The sequence below is a fragment of the Hesperophylax consimilis genome, chromosome 21 (genome assembly GCF_061612785.1).
Source record: "Hesperophylax consimilis isolate HC1 chromosome 21, BYU_Hcon_1.0, whole genome shotgun sequence".
Classification (NCBI taxonomy): Eukaryota; Metazoa; Arthropoda; class Insecta; order Trichoptera; family Limnephilidae; genus Hesperophylax; species Hesperophylax consimilis.
In genome coordinates this window covers 17,410,311-17,428,709 of record NC_142856.1, presented here as the reverse complement: position 1 = coordinate 17,428,709, position 18,399 = coordinate 17,410,311, and the positions used below count along the sequence as shown (strand labels likewise).

General features: G+C 38.3%; 1 protein-coding gene across 1 annotated transcript in view; it reads right to left on the bottom strand.

The window, feature by feature from the left end:
* Parp1 (Poly-(ADP-ribose) polymerase) overlaps positions 1-17,286 on the bottom strand; it is a 34,880-nt gene extending 17,594 nt beyond the window's left edge. The window contains exons 1-5 of the mRNA XM_089644508.1: positions 17,018-17,286; positions 7,231-7,372; positions 6,445-6,626; positions 2,776-2,969; positions 1,561-1,689 (exon numbers count right to left, since the gene is read on the bottom strand). Of these exons, the coding sequence (XP_089500634.1) occupies positions 1,561-1,689; positions 2,776-2,969; positions 6,445-6,626; positions 7,231-7,372; positions 17,018-17,131 (761 nt within the window). The 5' untranslated portion in view covers positions 17,132-17,286. The remainder of the gene's footprint in view (positions 1-1,560; positions 1,690-2,775; positions 2,970-6,444; positions 6,627-7,230; positions 7,373-17,017) is intronic.
* Between the last annotated feature and the right edge of the window lie 1,113 nt (positions 17,287-18,399).

Here is an 18,399-nt window from a genome sequence, read left to right as displayed (position 1 = left end):
AACATGCTAATTTCAGTTGTTGATGCAGTAAACGGGTAAGAATTGCGAAATATTCCCGTGTAGTGAGTATTATGATTCAAGTTCAATTAACTTTTAATTTTTAAAATTGGAACTACTTATCATATATCAGACAGTTGCTTAACCTCTCAGACAAAGACTTTTATCTACTATGTGTTCCTTTGAGAACTGTCAAAACGTGATAATTTTTGTGTTATTTACGAGTTTTGCTAAAAGCTTCATAACTCACGTTTTGGGAAACGTAGCCTCATTCTAAAAATGTTTTGGAAAGATTATGAAATCCACTATCGCATTGTGTTGTAATATGTAAATATTTGCGTTTCTAAATATACATTTTATGAAAACGTCAAAAATATGTAAAAATCGCTTACAATTATTTCAAAGCTTTGAAAAATGTACTTTTTTCTGAGTATCATAAAGAAATAACACTTTATATATTGAAGAAATATAATTAAAAATTATTAGTCACCTCAAAATATTAACCGTTCAAACTAAAATATTTTTAATAAACTATTTAGAAACGCAATAAATTATGAACGAACAAGATGACAGATTCAATCGGCTTAGATAATGCAACTCTACGTTCCATAGATATTTTTGAATACAGATGCGTAGCGTTATTCATTATCGATACTCTGTTTTTTAAATCATGGCAATCCGTATACTAGTGATGGAAATAAATCGATTTTTGTAAAATCTCGCGCGTTTACGTGAAAAGACGTTCTAATGTCTTGACCGCTATTATCATATTTACGTGTTTTGACGTTCTAATGGTTTGAGTGGTTAAATGAATTAATAGATTGTTACTGAGACAATGAGCCTGGTTTTACTGAACTAGGTCCGGTGGACATACTATAGCGGCTGGTTTACATACAATTTGGGAGGCAGGTACGGGTACAGCCGCCCCGGGAACCATTTATTGGACAACCAAAACCTCCCCAAGTGGTTCGCTACATTTGGTGACTTAGCAGTGGTGCCCGGGTTCGTGAGGTGAGATTGCGACTGCGTGGCAGGCCGAATCGGGAGAGACTGGGTGAGGGAAACAATATGACCTCTCCCACAGGACTCTTAGAACATCGCCTTGCACCGCAGAGATAGGGATGGATTCATACATCCGTCACTCCAGAACACACTGGCTCCCAGATTCCTACCCAACTCTCCTTTTTCCTTCCTTTCCTAAAGACTCTCCACACAGCATCCACGAAGATGACATAGGCCCTGAGGGGAATTATTTTTCCCAAGGCCTCTTATGTTGAGCTATGTAAAAAAAAACTTTGATTGGCTCTCCCTTCCATAAACGGTACTACATTTTTTATTCAATTAGTAAGAATATAATGTTTTTTTGTATTTTTATTATGTCATTGGACAGATGTTGTAATTTTTCATTTTAACAACATTCGATAGGTAAATTTCTTCTTTCGAAAGCCACAAAGCTTTTTAAATCCTGCAATTATTGTAATATCCCGTTATTTTGCATAACTTATTTTTCAGATTACTAAAAATAACACTTTGTTCAACTTATTACAAGAAAAAAGTTCTTACCGAAACTTGAAGAAAATTTTGTTCTGGTCCAATAAAGCTTTTTCTTCTTTCTCAAACAATTTTTTCTCCTCTTTGTCCATCGGCTCGTCTTTCAACTTCTTAATCGGTACTTCATCTGCCGTCAAAGCACTAAAATTAAAACATCAGATATTAAATATTTTCAAAGCAAATATAACATACAATACACTAGAAGTTATAGCTTATACCTTATACGTACAGACAGAACTAAAGAATTACAATAATCGACGAAGATAATATCCAACAACTTTCAATGATAATATGAAACAGACAGACGCAGAAACTCAAGAAGTAACGGCCGCAATCGGGACTCGAACCCGAGTCCTCTTTAATCTTATCGGGACTGGCGCACTACCAACTGAGCTATTGCCACCAAATTATATTTAGCCATTTTTATCAATCTCATACTTCCATTTTTATCAATCTCATACTTTCATTTTTATCAATCTCATACTTCCATTTTTATCAATGTCATATATTCATTTTTATCAATATCATATACAAATAACAACCAACCAAATTGTAAGTATTTAATCATTAACGTACATTGTTCTGTCTTTATTAATGATTAATAATATTACAATAATTAACAAACAATTTTTTTTTATTCATATATTTTCATGATTTACAATATCTATTTTATACGGTAGTGATGCCCACGACTGTAAAGTTTGTACAACGTAACAACTCCTTAATCCTTCATAGTGATAGATACCTATTCTGTATCGCCTTGATGGAAGACCACCATTCAGAATCGAAATGTTGCTTGAAATTGCTTTGGACGTGTTTGGTGACCAGATCTGAATAGCCAGGTAGTTACTAAATTTTCACTTTCCCATCTCCTTCCCTTCCCAAAATACCCCAAATGGGGATACCATAGCTCCACTGGCTCGGGACAGTTGGGAGTAGTTGTTACTATAACTCATTCTTAAGTTCAACAGTCCCAAGTTCACTCCTTCCTCTCCTCAAATAGACCCTCCAAACAGCATCCACAAAAAACAAAATATAAATGATATTGCAGGCTGAAAAATACGTAGGCTGACAAAAAAAAAAAAAATTTTTAACCGGGCACAAAAACAGATTTTTTGTTTTGTAGGTTGTTCAACTTCTCAAAAAGTACCCATAGGATACGAAAAATTTGTACCGATCATGGGAGCACTGCATTCCAAAGGTTAAATATGTATAATGTAATTTTACCTAATTTCCTTCTTAAGCATAACTTTGTCTTCTTTGGTGAGGGAATTAAATCCGGGCAGCATCTCTCCGCTGGCGAAGAAGAGAAGTTCAGAGCGCTTCTCGGCAAAGCACTTGACGTGGTGCCACAGTGCCTGCCCGCCAAACTTCTGCCCTATTTCCGTGTCAAACACCTTCTTGCTTACACGAACTTCCCCCTAAAAAAAAGAGTGTAAATTAGGGAAATTATTTCCCACAGGACTATTTGGACTTGAAGTGAAATATTCAAGAGTCATTTTCAGAAATCAAGCTGATTGTGCAAACAATTCAGACAAGTAATAAAGTAGGTACCATAATTAATTTTTTAATAATTAATTCATAATTCTATATTTGAAAGTGTGTATTTCTGTTGTTTAAATTTTTGGCATATTTTGTGATTTTCATGTTTATAATAATAATAACAACATGGCATTTATATAGCGCAGTTTAGTGTCATTTCACTTACAAGTATATTAACTAATTATTACTAACGGCAAAGTAGTAAGCGTTCACAGATGGTTTGAAAAGGAGATATGTAAATATGAATGATAGAGGGAGTGCGCTAATTTAAAAAAATGATAATAATTAAGTGAAAATATTTAATAAAACACGACTCATTTGAACTAGAGCAAAAGCTCTCGAAAAATGCTTTAGTTGCATTTAAAGATACACTGTGAATTTTTTCATGCCTATAACATATTAAATAACGGAACAAAACAGTGTTTTAAATAATTTTCGGAGCTTACTTTGCGATTTTTTTCTATGAAGGTAATTTCATAAAATTTACGTTTCGGCATAACAAATATATAGATATTATCTTAAAAAATAACATATATATTTTTTTGGAACATAAAAATAAAGAGTAGAGAAAACAAGAAACTTGTTATAAATCGGTAGAAATTGAGTATGCGGGAGGCTTAATATTACCTCCAACTTCTGACGTTTCCCATATATTCTGATGGCAACATGCTACACTAGAGCCTCCTGGCGGCATGAGTTGGGCACCTTGGTTATCTCTCATACATTTTAATGGATTTTATATGAAATTATTATTATTTCCAGAGTTCTGTCAAAATAGTGCCTACCTAATATGCATGAATTAAATTGTAATAAGGTATCTTATAGCTCCTCATGTAGTATCAGGATTACCAAGATATGAAAATATCGTGGACAAAAATGATTGGAAATGGCTGTCATCCCATACAAATGAAAGTTAAAATAAAAATTCCCCAAATGCAGATAGATAGTTGCCTTTTATAGTAATTAAGTTGAATGAAAATATCGTATTTGTATGTAAAACTATTTATTCGTCTTCCGTATGTACATGCATAAACAAACAATAATTCATCTTAACTACTTTAAAGCATAACTTGCAAAAAGTGTTTTTTCCTAAAATAACTAAATTAGCGCCAGCCGCTAGGCTGCCATAGACTGATCAGAAAGTATGAGAAATGTCGGAAGTTATTTATTTAGTTCAATTTGTAAATTTTTTTTTATAACATTAAATATTGGAGTCTAGGTCTTTATTATTGTACCGTTTATACAATGTATTTGCAGAGACAAAAACCTTGTAAGTGCATTGTAGTACATGAAAAACATATCGATCTTTTGATCAACTACATTTAGGAAGTACGTGGCTCTTCCCATGAAAAAATTGGTGCGGCTCGCTCTAATAAAGGAGGTTATAGCGACGTCCTAAAGAGTGAGACTCTGGTACAAAGAAATGAAATAAATTAAAATAAATTTTTTATAAATAAATTTATATGATGAAACAAAAACGTGAGGTGACAACATAGACTAAATAAATACAAAGACAGGTTATAGTCATACTAATCGAACAAAAAATATGGTACGGTCATGTTTTACCTATCATAGCCAAAAGAATAAGAAGAGGATGGCAATTGAGAACATGTGTGTGCGGATGAAATGATACAGCATCTCTTGATGTCTATATCAAGCAAGAAATGAAACGCATGAGAAAAGGTTGGCAATTCAAAGAATGTGAAATAGCTGTATTATTAACAGCCCACCCCCGCAAGCCGACAGCGAGCAGCGTAGTAGAATAGAACATACTATCAATATGGTTGTCATTCCGGCACTTATAATAATAATACAAATTATTATAAGTGAAAAATGTATGAATGTATGCAGGGGTAGTGCAATGCAATACATTCCATATTTGAAATATTATAAAAAAAAATAATAATACATAGGTGATTCTGACAGGCACAAAAAAGCGGAATTTAAGTGAAAAAAGATAAAATATAAACACGAAAATGAGTGTAAACAGCCGTTTATGGAGGATATTTGCACATCTCCCGTCTCCAGAGGGCCATCAGAGGGGACTCCATCCAGGCAACCATGGCAGTGATGATTTTGTTACGTGATTGGAGTAGTCTGCGCCATAAGCTTCCCATGTGATGGCGGAGAAGCGCTTTGAAAGAGTGTACTCGTCCCTCCAGGAACATTTCCGTGGTGCTGCAATATTTCGGTAGGCGGAATAGTTGGCGATAAGCATTATTGTAAGCGACTTTTAGCTTATGCCATTGGGATGCAGTGTAATCCACTCACAGTTCTGACGTGTACAACGACGTGCAAAATGAGTTGAAAAGTATTTTTTTCACGTTTGTATTGCAAAAGTGAAAACGCCTTGACAGCATATCTGCTCTAACGGATATCGCTCTTCTTTGCCTTTCCATATCCTCGATGTCTTTCAGGTCGTCTGTGATAATATGTCCCAGGTATTTGACGCTACGACTAACATCCATTTTCTTTCCATCTAGACTTATCTGACGACCAAACATATGTGCGATACTAAACGCAGTAAATCTCAAGTATGTCCACTGGACCTAGTTTGGTGCAACCACCCACATTGTCTCAGTAACCTATCTTCTTTTTTAATTGGTCTAAGAGTGACAATAATGTTTATAATACATTTATCTAATAAAATCTATGTTTTTTCATTACCAGTCATTTTAGTTTGGTGTTTAGACAAAACAAAAAAAAAACGTAAGGTGAGCCATTTTTGAAACTGTATGTTTGCATTAAAAATTTCGATATTTCAAAAATTATATGTTTACTTCTAATAATAAATGAATAATAAAATGAGAATGTGCCAGACGCCTGAGGTTTAAGGACAGGTTGTTTCACAGAATTTGAACAATTCATCACGTTTCAAGGTTGATTTTCAAGTTCCGTGAAGGTTTTATTCAAGTTCTGTTATTATTTTAGCTGTGTCAATAACTGGTCCGTAATGATATAATAGCAGAACTTGAATAGAACCTTCACAGAACTTGGAAATCATCATTGGAATTTGATAAATTGTTAAAATTTAAACAACCCATCCTAAATGTTTTACGTCAGAAATACATACATTTTGGGTAATTTCTATTGTACAGGGTGGGACAAAAGTCACCCGATGTTCTATTGCTGTAATATATTTTTTTTATGATAAACTTTGGTACTGCTTGTTATTCCGTGTTTTTGCGAGTTAACCAATTCATGTCTTGTCAATTTGTATTCTGCGTTTGTTTACTTCAAAAATGTCAAAACCGAGTTGACATTTGGCGCCATTTGCAAAACTTATAGCGTTTTCCAATAGGGTGATTACTTTTGCCCCATCCTGTACAACATAAAACATTATCATAAACATACCTTGGTAATCTTGATCTCACAGGCTTTACAAGCGGCCCGGCTGGACTTGGCGTACTCTACGCTGAAGTCCTTGAGAGCCGCCATGGAGCTGGCGTTGTCGCTGTTTGGTCGCTTCGATGCCTTCTTGCCCTTGCCCTTGGCGGGCCCAACATCTGGCATAACGATCCCCGAAGAATTAGACTCTAAAAATACAACATTTTATATATCATTTTGATATAACAGTCGACAAAGCGCAATGGTAATATCCATTCATATCAGAATCGTAGATTTTTTTTCTATTGTTATTATCTACTTGAAATTGTGAACAGATACATCTTAAGGATAATGATTAAAATACAGAAACTCACAAATAGTTTTATTATGTACTAACTGAGGTGTGCCCGTCGTTGCTCAAATTTTCTCTACTTTCAATAAACATAATATCCCATGTATTATATATATAAACCTTCAGGAAGAAATTCTCTAAATGATAGTAAAAACCCTATCAAACTCCGTTGTATAGTTTGGAAGAACTAAGCGCACAAACAGAGAGACATGGATAGTGAATTTGTTTTATACTATTTACAGAAGAGGAAATTTAAATGAGGAAATGGCCTGTAATCCCGTTTTTAGTTAATTATGATCTGGGATTTTCCGGACTATTCCCAAACATTCCAACAAATTCCAGAATGTTCCGGCATGTTCAGGAATGCCGCTAGGAGGTGCTAGTGTTGCATACTGCTATCAGAATATATGGGAAATGTCAGAAGTTGGAAGTATAAGATATTAAAATAGAATTAAGTTTACCAATAGCTTCCTTTAGCCTTTTCTGATCGGGGTGGCGTAGAGTATGGTGGTCAGCAATATCGGCGATGCTTTTGGGGCGTTGCTTGTTGAAAAAGCATGTCTCGTGGAACCAGTTGGCCTGCTTTCCATCAAAGAAGGCAGACTGCAAAAAAGTATTCGAAATAAGGCACAGACAGACGCACATGCTCATAAATAAGCACGCTCTTCAACTGTACACATTCGTTTAAGTATGGCATGCTTGTTTTAAGCATACTACTGAATGTGCATGCTCAAAGCAAACAATTTAACACACTCTCGGCCAAAATGAAAGCTTTGCAAGAAAATAAAAGTAATCAAAACAGTGTCAGTTATAAATAAAATAATTTTCATTCGCCCAGAACCAGGGTTGGTATGGTTTTCCCCGATTTGAAAAACCCATGGATTTTTTTACTGAAAGTAGGTTTTATCAACAAAAAATGTTGATGTGAAAAGAATAATATTACAATGAGTCGTAAAACACACATTATTACATTTTTATACGGGGTGTCCGGGGGTAAAGTGCGCTAACTTCGGGAGGTGATTCTACATGATGGTAGAAGTAAAAAAGATAAAAAATAATATCCCCCTATTTTAGAATTCACATTCGTGAGACGAGAGTGTAAAACAAGGTTTATTTTGTGAAGTTCAGGCAAAAATAATATTAAAATGTAAGATAAGAAAAGAACTTAATTTTCCACATAATACATATTATCATAAAACTGTATCCGATAAAGAGTTTGTAGGTAGGAGATTGCACTTCACAGCAACTTTATATGTCTGTTTTTTTTTCTTGGCTTATAAAAAGGCTTATCAAAAAATGTTAGATTTTATTTGAATACCGCACAAGAGTCCCAACTGCTTCTAACCGTCTGGAGCCAGTGAGACTATGGCATCTCTAATTGGGGTATGTTGTGAAGCTGACGGTAGTGGGGAACGGAAGGAAATGCGAAGAGGAAGGTTGGGGAGTACCTGGCTATTCAGATCTGTTCACCAAACATAGCTAAAGCCATTTCAAGCAACTTTTCAATACTGAATGGTGGTCTCACACCAGGGCTGTACTGAGAGTATCTTCTACTCTGGAACGGGCCAAATATACTATACAGGGTGTATCGGCAAGTACCCGATAAACTTTAACCAGCTATTCCTCAGCACATTTGGAGTAAAAAATGTTATGGGCGCTTTGCTGTCCGGTAACATATTTTTTCCATTAAAAACAAAAAATAAATAAAAAATCCACACTCCGTCACTGTCATTTGCATTGTTTCTCGTGTTCAACAGCTGTTATTAGCAAGTGTGTCAAAAAGTGTCCTCGCTCTTTCGTACACACTAAATAATAATAGATAAAAATGAGACGAATGGTGCCGTGCCATTTCGTTGTGATTGTAAAAGCGCGCCAATGTAGGTACGTACGTACATTATTCAACGAAACTCGAACAAAATATTGCCAGATGGGTTTTCAAACTTTGACAAAGGATAAAACATTGGTGACATGTGGTGAAAATATGAATAATAAATTTTTTATCAAAAAAAAATGTTACCGGACAGCAAAGTGTCCATAACATTTTTTACTCCAAATGTGCTGAGGAATAGCTGGTAAAAGTTTGTCGGGTACGTGCCGATACACCCCGTATATTATTTTAAATTGATAAATTGTGAAATAACACAAATTAATCAAATTTTTTAAACTTGAAATGGGATTCGAACCCACAATCTTCGGCTTGCTAGTCTTACCCCTCGTGACCATGGAGGCCTTCAGTATTTAATTTAAGCATCTATAATATTTTTAAGTGATCGAATTTTCAACCCAAAAACTGTTATGACTTGATTTTGCATTACTTTGCATCGCATCGCCGTAAGCCCGAAGCAAGACCAAAAAAGTCGAAAAAATCAACTGGGCAAATCATTTTTGAAAAAATCCGGACATGTTCCAACCCTGCCAAGAACTAAATAAAATAATCTCCTTGCAAAGCAAATATTACAAGCAGAAAGAAAAAAGAAAATAAAGGTCGATTTGTGTCCAAGATGTCAACAGCCAATTTTTGTATATTTTTATTGTCAAACTTACCATTGGCCATGTTAATTAACACACTATCAGCGGGAATGGTATTTGGCGGGACGGGTAAAAATTAAATTATTATTATTATTTCCCGTGACTATTTAATCTAAAAGCTTGAAGACATTACAAACTACACACACATATAACAAAAAAAAGATAAGCCGTTGTTTCTTTTATGTACACACATACTCTTGCAATAATTAGGCAATTTTATCATGTTAAATTTCAAAGATTGTTTGTTAGTTGTACTGGGAATATGAGTACCTATTATATTTTTATGAAGTATTATAAATTCATTGGACCTTTACTCTTATGAGATAATCCCGAGGATGTTATTACAATAATCATTTCCTGAATGAGAGATAACACAAAAATTGTTTAGCAATTGGATGTATTCCCTGCACTCTTACTTGTGAAGATAGAGTGGCGCTAATATACACGTGCTTTAGTTATGATATACAGAGTTACAAAACAGATGTGTTTTTTTAGTGGAATTTATTTAATTGATATTTTCTTTTACCCTTCAAAAATGTCTTATAATTTGTCTGCCCATTCTGGTGAAGATTTAGCTGAAGCGATATATTTTTGCACTAATCGCGAAAAACACCCGCTATAGGCTAGAGTCTATTGTTTGAAGCGCCCGACTACTATGTGTTATTAAACCTTCATAAGCATTATTTTTTGCTATGTTCTTTTTATAAAAAGGTGACCCTGTGTTCCAAAGACATGGCTCTGATGATGAATCATGAAAAGCAAGGTTATAACACAATTGTTGGTAAACGGTTATTTATTTAAAGTAAGTAAGTTCACAGATCACATAATATGGTAAAAAATAGTCACAATGTATCAATTCACTAATTAACTGAGGGTCTGGTTGGGGCTTTACTTATGGTAGAGGAATACTCCTTAGAGGGTCGTGCCAGAGGACGAAGCGCAACTAAGAGAGCGTACTAGCCAAGAGCGAGCTGCAGACGAACTGACTAATTTAGGGCGCGCAGCCGGTTATATAGCCCATTCCTTGTTGCGGGGTGTGGTTTGTGTAGCGGCTCGAGGGGGGGAGATGCGCAGAAGGCGTCGGCGCATCCGGGTTTGCTTAGGAGTGGGTGAGCAGGATGGTGCTGTACGGGGGAAAGAGATAGTGTAGTGGCTAGCGTAAAGACGGCGCGCTACATCCTCCCCCTCTGGATCGAGGAACGTCCCGTCGAAGATCCAGGTCTGCAGTAGCGTGGCGGCTACTTATTCTTCTTTGGTCGACCTCGTTTGCGTAGAGGAATAACCGGAGCGGGCAGCGGTGTCAAGTGCCCGTGGTACGGAGTCAGTGCTGAGGTGTGGTAGGTGCCTAGCGAGACATCTGGTGCTTCCATTGAAGCTACCTCGTAGCTCGTTGGTCCATGTTGCTTCAGGATCAGGTAGGGGCCATCGCGTCGTGGTCCTAATTTTGCGCTGAAGCCTCTTGCGGCTTTGCTATGAGCGTGAGAGTGGACAAAGACGTGATCTCCGGGCTGGTAATGGGGGTCTTCTCGCCTCTTGTTATCCACGTAATTCTTTTGTTTGTCTTGTTTCTCATCATTGTGGGTCCTGACAAGACGTAGGGTATCGGCTAGTTGTAGCAGATGCGGCGTTATCTCGGGGATGAAGTTTTCCGATAAGATAATGCTTCTCAAGTCTCTTCCGACGTCATCGGCTGACCTTAGCTCACGTCCAAATGTGAGATAGGCAGCGGAGTATCCGGTGCTCTGACAGAACGCGGTATTCATGGCGAAGCGTATTGATGGAAGGCTTTCGGCCCATTTTCGGTGTTCTGTGCCGACCAGGATGGCTAGTTGGGGTTTGAGGTCTCGATTTTTCCTCTCGACAGGATTGGCCTCTGGGTGGTAGGCTGGTGTGAAGGTGTGCTTGATGTCCAGGCAGTAAGTCATCTGCTGCATCACGGCACTCACGAACTGGGTACCGTTGTCGCTTATCAGTCGGCGTGGGGTCCCGTAGCGTAGGCATACTTCATCAATCAGGACGCGGGCGCAGGTCTCGGCAGTCGCGTCTTTGAGGGAAAATAGTTCTATCCAGCGTGTGGCCACGTCTTCGATGATGAAGATCCAATTCTTCCCATCCTCGGAAGTTGGGAGTGGTCTGAAGAGGTCGAAGGCTACTGTTTCAAACCTCTGGTTCATTACTGAAGTCTGTAGGAGGCCGGTGGGTTTTAGGTTTGATGGCTTGTATCTCTGGCACTCCAGACAGTTCTTGACGTATTTCTGTATGTAGGTCCGCATATTCTTCCAAAAGTATCGTCTGGCAATCCGTCGAATCGTGCGTTCTACTCCGTAATGCCCAGCGGTAGGGGCATCGTGATAGGCCATGAGTATTTGGTGTTGCTCATGCTCGGGGACGACTAGTTGAGCGTCCTCTTCTTCGATATCGGGTGCATATCGGTACAATACACCGTTTTGCATCAGGTAGCCCTTAGTTGTCCAGTAACTAAGGTCTTCGTTTGGATTGTTGGCTTCAAAACACTCGATAATTTTCTTCAATGCAGTGTCTTTCAATTGTTCTCTGCGGATGTCAGCCGCGTTGCGTACTGGAACGTCGAGGGTTATCGTGCATAGTGCGCAAATAGAGGGTGGGTCTTCAAGTAATGGTGGCCGTGACAGTGTGTCCGCCACCAGGTTTGAGCGTCCAGGTGTGTATTGGATTTTCAGGTTGTAGGGTTGAAGCTGCAGGGCCCATCTTGCAAGGCGACCTGTGGGAGACTTTAACGTCATTAACCACTTCAACGCTTGGTGGTCGGTAACCACGGTGATTGCTGTTCCTTCAATGTATCCTCGGAACTTTGCAACTGCCCATACGACTGCTAGGGCTTCTCGTTCTGTGGTAGAATAGTTCCTCTCCGCTGGTAGTAGCAGGCGGCTTGCGTATTCTACCGGATGTTCTTCTAGTCCCTCCCCCTGGACCAAAACTGCTCCTATTGTGTAGCTGCTTGCGTCCAAGGCACAGAATTCCACTTCATTTCTGGGTTTTCTTGGGGAGTCATCGAAGAGCCGATAGGAGCGTATCATTACCTCCCTTAGGGCGTCTTCCTCCATCGCGTCCTCAGGAAACAGCTCATTCAGGGCTATCATCTTAGCCCAAATGTTAGTGCGAGGCGGTGTCTGTGAGAGAGGGCTCATGAACGGTGGCACGTAGATCTCACATTCATTGTCCTGTGCTGGTGGAGCGGGCAGACGAACCTTAGGCGGTGTCTGTGGGAGAGGACTCATGAACGGCGACACGTAGATCTCGCATTCATTGTCCTGTACTGGTGGGGCGGGTAGGCAAACCTTAGGGAGTTTATGTGCTCTCACTTCTCCTATCTCACCATTGTCGTTTTGCCGTTGCCGGATATCTTGGTTTGGTGGTGTGGCGTCATTTTCCATATGCAGCATATACCGTACTTCGGGGCTGTCCGTGAATGCCCATGCGCGCTGGGGAATGTTTATATCGATCCCCGCGTCTTCGATAAAATCGACGCCTAGGAGTGTTCGATTCTCGTGTCCTCCTGGGAGCACGATGAAGCTGGTGGGTATCTGTCGGCCTCTTAGTGTCAAGGTGGCGGCTATTGTCTCGACCTCCTGACGTTTAGGGACACCATCTGCCAATACGATGTCCATGATGGTTCGCTGGGTTTTGAAATTTTGAGCGATTAGCCGCCGGTGTAGCTCAGCTGATGCTACGCTCAATTTTGCTCCGGTGTCTACGTGAGCAGTGCCCAGGAAGTTTCCAATCCCGATGTGTAGTATAGGTCTCGCTCGGGGAAGGCCTACTTCATGTATCGAGCAAAAATCGGCTCGTGGGTGAGGGGTGTCTATTCTCCCTTGGCTGCATTGCGGGCACTTGCTTCTTACCACGCCTGGTTTACCGCAACCGTAGCATGCGAACTTCGCATCACTGGGTGTTTCCAGCTTTTTGACTGGAGGAGTGTACTTTACGTGCGCTCCTGTATCGTAGCGGGAACGGCACTCCTCGGAACGGTGCCCAAATCTGCGGCAGTTAGTGCAGCGTAGGCGGCCGTCTGTTCGGTTTTCCATCGCGCATAGTGGGACGGTCTTCGTGCTCTCGTACAGGCTTTCTTCCGCTGCACGGGCTTTTTGTAGTAGTTCGGCGAAGGTATTGATCGCTTCGCGCAGCACTCTGTCTCGTATCCGGATATTCAGTTGTCCGAATATTAGGTCTATCTGGACCTTCTCTGGATGGCTGGGCGGTGGTAGCTCCGCGAGTAACATCCGCTGCTTAGCAATGAACACATCGGTTGACGTTAATGCGTCTTGCTTGCATAAAAATATCTCTGTGTACACTTTGTACGCTGGCTTATTAGGGGCGAAAGCATGCCTGAGGAGGGTCGTTGCGCTCTCCCAGTCTCGTACTTCTCCTTTTATGCCGAGCCACCAAGCGGCGGCGTCTTTCGTAAGCAGCAGTGGTAATCCTTCCAGAGCGCTTGCGTCTTCGATGTTCTCGGCGCGCTTGAAGATGGATGCGGCGGCAATAAAACTCTCGACCGCAATCCTGTCTCTGGCACCATCGAAGCGTGCCGTACAGGTGGTGAATGTACCCGTACGTGTTGGTTCCGACTGCATCCGCTTCATGGAGTTCATTAGTTCCGCGAACTGCTCCTGCGTGAAGCAGATGCCAGCACTTTCCTTGGCCTGCATTGTGAAACGAGGACTTCGACGTGGTAGCGACGAAATTTTTGTAGATTCACTGATTTTAATTTTTTACTTTATGAGTCTGGCCACTAAGTTGGGCGCCAGTTTTATAACACAATTGTTGGTAAACGGTTATTTATTTAAAGTAAGTAAGTTCACAGATCACATAATATGGTAAAAAATAGTCACAATGTATCAATTCACTAATTAACTGAGGGTCTGGTTGGGGCTTTACTTATGGTAGTAGAATACTCCTTAGAGGGTCGTGCCAGAGGACGAAGCGCAACTAAGAGAGCGTACTAGCCAAGAGAGAGCTGCAGACGAACTGACTAATTTAGGGCGCGCAGCCGGTTATATAGCCCATTCCTTGTTGCGGGGTGTGGTTTGTGTAGCGGCTCGAGGGGGGGAGATGCGCAGAAGGCGTCGGCGCATCCGGGTTTGCTTAGGAGTGGGTGAGCAGGATGGCGCTGTACGGGGGAAAGAGATGGTGTAGTGGCTAGCGTAAAGACGGCGCGCTACAAGGTCCGTTACATTCCTTTTGAGAATGAGCAAGCTTAATACTAGTAATGTAACGGACACACATGCCACTAAATAGCAATCACTCAATAATAGCATGCTTACGTGCTACTAATGAGAATGTGTGTCCGTACCATTACGGCTCAAAACCAAAAAAAAATTTAGATGCCATTTTGGTTATGTGTACATTATAATATAATTTTATTGGCCCAAGTATAAAGTAAAATAAATCTATAATGGGTGCAGAGAAGAGCTTCCGAAATCGGTTGCATCAGTGCATAGAGCACAAATTATTTAAACTAAGAACCTAGTAAACTATTTTGTGTATTTTACCATTTTCCACTGTGTAAATAATTGTCATATTTATATATATATATTTTTTTTTAAACTTCCGATTTAGTTGTCCGGGTTAAATCTTCCCCAAAGGAAAAACTTAACCCTTCCACTCACTTTTCCACAAATGATCATCTAGTCAATCAACATTATGTAAGTGCATTATACAGGGTGTCCGGAAACTCGTAGTACAAGCGGGAAACTGGTGAATCTACATCACATTTGGAGTCGATTTTGTAGTATATTTTTTTTTTATTTGAGCTTTTGCTATCGAGTAAATCGAGTTTGAAGTTGATTTTTTTTTTTTTTTTTTTTTAATCAAATTCTTATAAATTATTACTGAAGATCAAAGTACCCAACTAATTAAAACTATTTGAAAGTAAAACAAATGAAGAAACTCGGATTTGAAGCATTATTTTGAAATCACCCTTCATTTAACCCGGTGTAATCATAAAATATTTCTGCTCTGCAGGGTTAAAACATCTGTTATTCAACCCTAAACACCAGAAAAAAACCCTAAAATAGCCGAAAAATATTTTTTTTTGGTTTTTTTTTTTTTTTTGAAAATGCTCAAATCAAAAAACTTTATGTTTTTTTGGGTTCCCCATGTGGTGTAGATTCTCCAGTTTCCCGCTTGTACTACGAGTTTCCGGACACCGTGTATAAGCAAAATAAATACAAAACAATACAAGAACAACACGTCAACTCACCAGAGATCAAATGGGAAAATAATTCACCGACTCCAGATATTTTCATATCAGAGGGTTCGGCTCGGTAGAACTTCTAACAGTGCCTATAAATCCTACTGATCCCTCAACATAAATATTTAAAAAATCTTTTGATATCCTACATGTATTCAAAATGACCGACTTTTGCATCTTTATATATAATTTTTTTGATAGATCTAATACGGCTAAATTTTTAATTAGAGAGCTAGGTATAATGCCAGTAGCCGAAATAACGAATGGTAATATTTTTATAGTATGAGAATGCCAAATTCTTTTTATTTCATTTCCTAAATCTCTGTATTTTCTTATTTTTTCACTAACAGATTTTTGAATATTACAGGAATTTGGAATAGCGACATCAATGATATAAGTTATTTTTTAAATTTTGTCATGTAAAACTATATCGGGTCTATTATGACTAATCGCTCGGTCTGTTAGTATAGTTTTATAATAATTATTTTTTTCAATAACATTATTATTTAATTACAAAAGAAAAAATTATCTTGTCGAATTCCGCTGCACGCTAAATATGCAAAAAAAATATAAACAGTACTTAGTTTCAACTTAATTACTACAAGAAATAACTATTTGTGTGGTGAGAGATGGTAAAATATACATTTTTCTCAATCAAAGTCAAGTTTGAATGTTAGGAATTAAGCACAAATTACTAAAATAACCCTAAATAAACCCTAAAAACCTATTTACTTAAACCCCTGAACTAAAAATAGTTGTCTCCATTCGATATTTAAGTTGAATTCAAGTGTTGTTTTTTTAAAGAGCCTTTGCATGCAGCGGAATTCGACAAGTTTAGTTTATTTATAAACAAGTTCTGCTACGTAATTATTACTGTGTGTTACAGCTGTTTCGCCTTCCGAAGGCATTATCGAACTGTTAGATAAGTTGAAAGTAGAAACTACGTGTTATTTAATTAATTTGGCCATATTTAGAAGTAAGCAGAGTACTTTATTTAGGTTTTGACTGTTGACAAACTGCTTTGCCAGTTTAGCGTTTAAAAAAAAAACATTTGATGTAAAAAGTTGGATAGCCCTGAAAACTTTGTTATAATTAATTTAATATTTCAGCAATACTAATGTATTAACCTACTAGAATTTTATAAGTGTCAATTTTGTGCATTTTCAAAGAGTAAACTCAATAAAACACAATAGGTACCTTACACACTATTGATTTGTTTTGGCTGCAGCAAGTTTCATATGACTCATTGAATACAAAAAATGGAACCTATCTAAAGTGAGGAGTATGAATAATAATGGATGTTTGAGAAAATGTAAGTACTTATTGCATTGCCATTCTAATTTCATGTCAATCCATATTTTTTTTACATTCGACACAAAAATAAAAAGCGATGATGTAAGTAGTATCGATGGTTGTTGAATGTAAAATTCGAGATTTAGAGGATAATCGAAAACAAGATAAGATATCGAAAATAGATAAGATAAACAAACCTGGACCATAGCGGCTAAACGTAAAGAACCCTGGGGAATCGGCGTTTTACAACCTTTACAATTTGCCCTCCCGCTCTTGGCATATTCCGCTTTAAAAGGTAGATCTTCTGCCATGATAATACTTATTGTAGAAACCGATACAACTGTTTGTGTAGTTAAATTAAAATAAACCCTACAACAGTTCGCTTCGCCGCCTGTCTCGACTTGAACCTGAATGACAAAAAACAATAACACAGCGAACTTGACAACAGTGCTTTCCGTTCAGCAAGGCAGTAATATCCGTTTCCCGCGCAAATTTCTTTGACTATATTGCCACTATAAAACAACGAGCATGCCTACCTAGGCATTTTTTTTGTAAAAATAACTATTCTTTTATTCCTGGCTACATGCAGAATAAATGCAATATAAAGAATATTGGCGTAGAATACAATATTTGTTTATTAGGAAGGAAGGAAATAAAACATCATCATACAAATAATAAAATGACAGTAAAAAAGTACTGGTCAAATAATTGGCAAATTTTTTACAAGGGAAATTAAAAACAAATAAAAAAGATGAAAATATTGACAAAATCGTTCCTCTATAGTTCATCTTAGAGAGGTTTTTGACGCATCCATCGTATACATTTGGAGCCCTAAAATACTTGAAAAGAACCTTGACAAAGTGCAAAAACGGGTACTCCGTTTGATAGATTCCCCTGTCTTAATAAACGGAATGCGTTCTTAAGAGCACTTGTGTCAGGTAAGAAAGCTATCCTTGTTCTACGAGTATTTTAATGGAAGGTGCTCCGAGAAACTAGTGTCATTTATTTCTTCGGCACCGGTACATAGTAGGGAAACATTTCAAACGCGTGCCCAACGTTTATATTTGGGTAATCTTATTGATCGCATGAGAACGGATCGTTTCTACGACTCGTTCTTGAGTTCAACTGTTCGGCTGTGGAACAATTTTCGTGTTTCCTCCCCCCTACAACATGGGTATCTTCAAGACCCATGTTCTTAACCTCATCTTCTCAAAAAGACCCTTCACACAGCATCCCCGAAGATCACCTCCTGCGTGGAGTTAATGTTAAAAAATACTGGTATCTTAATCCGTGTTGTAATTTTAAATGAGTCGTATTACAAATAAATTGTATGATTCCATTTAGCTGTGGTGAAAAGATTTTAAGATATTTCGGTATGGAGGGGGGCAGGAAAAGGGGAAGAGGAAGGTGGAGAAATACCTAGGTATTCACATATGATCACTGAATACGGCTAAAGCCATTTGATTGAACGGTTTTATCCGAATGGTAGTCTTTCACGACTTTCAAAAAGGCGATGCTGAGAATATCTACCACCGTGTGTGACTCTTTATATGAATACAGTTTTTGCTAAATGACACTT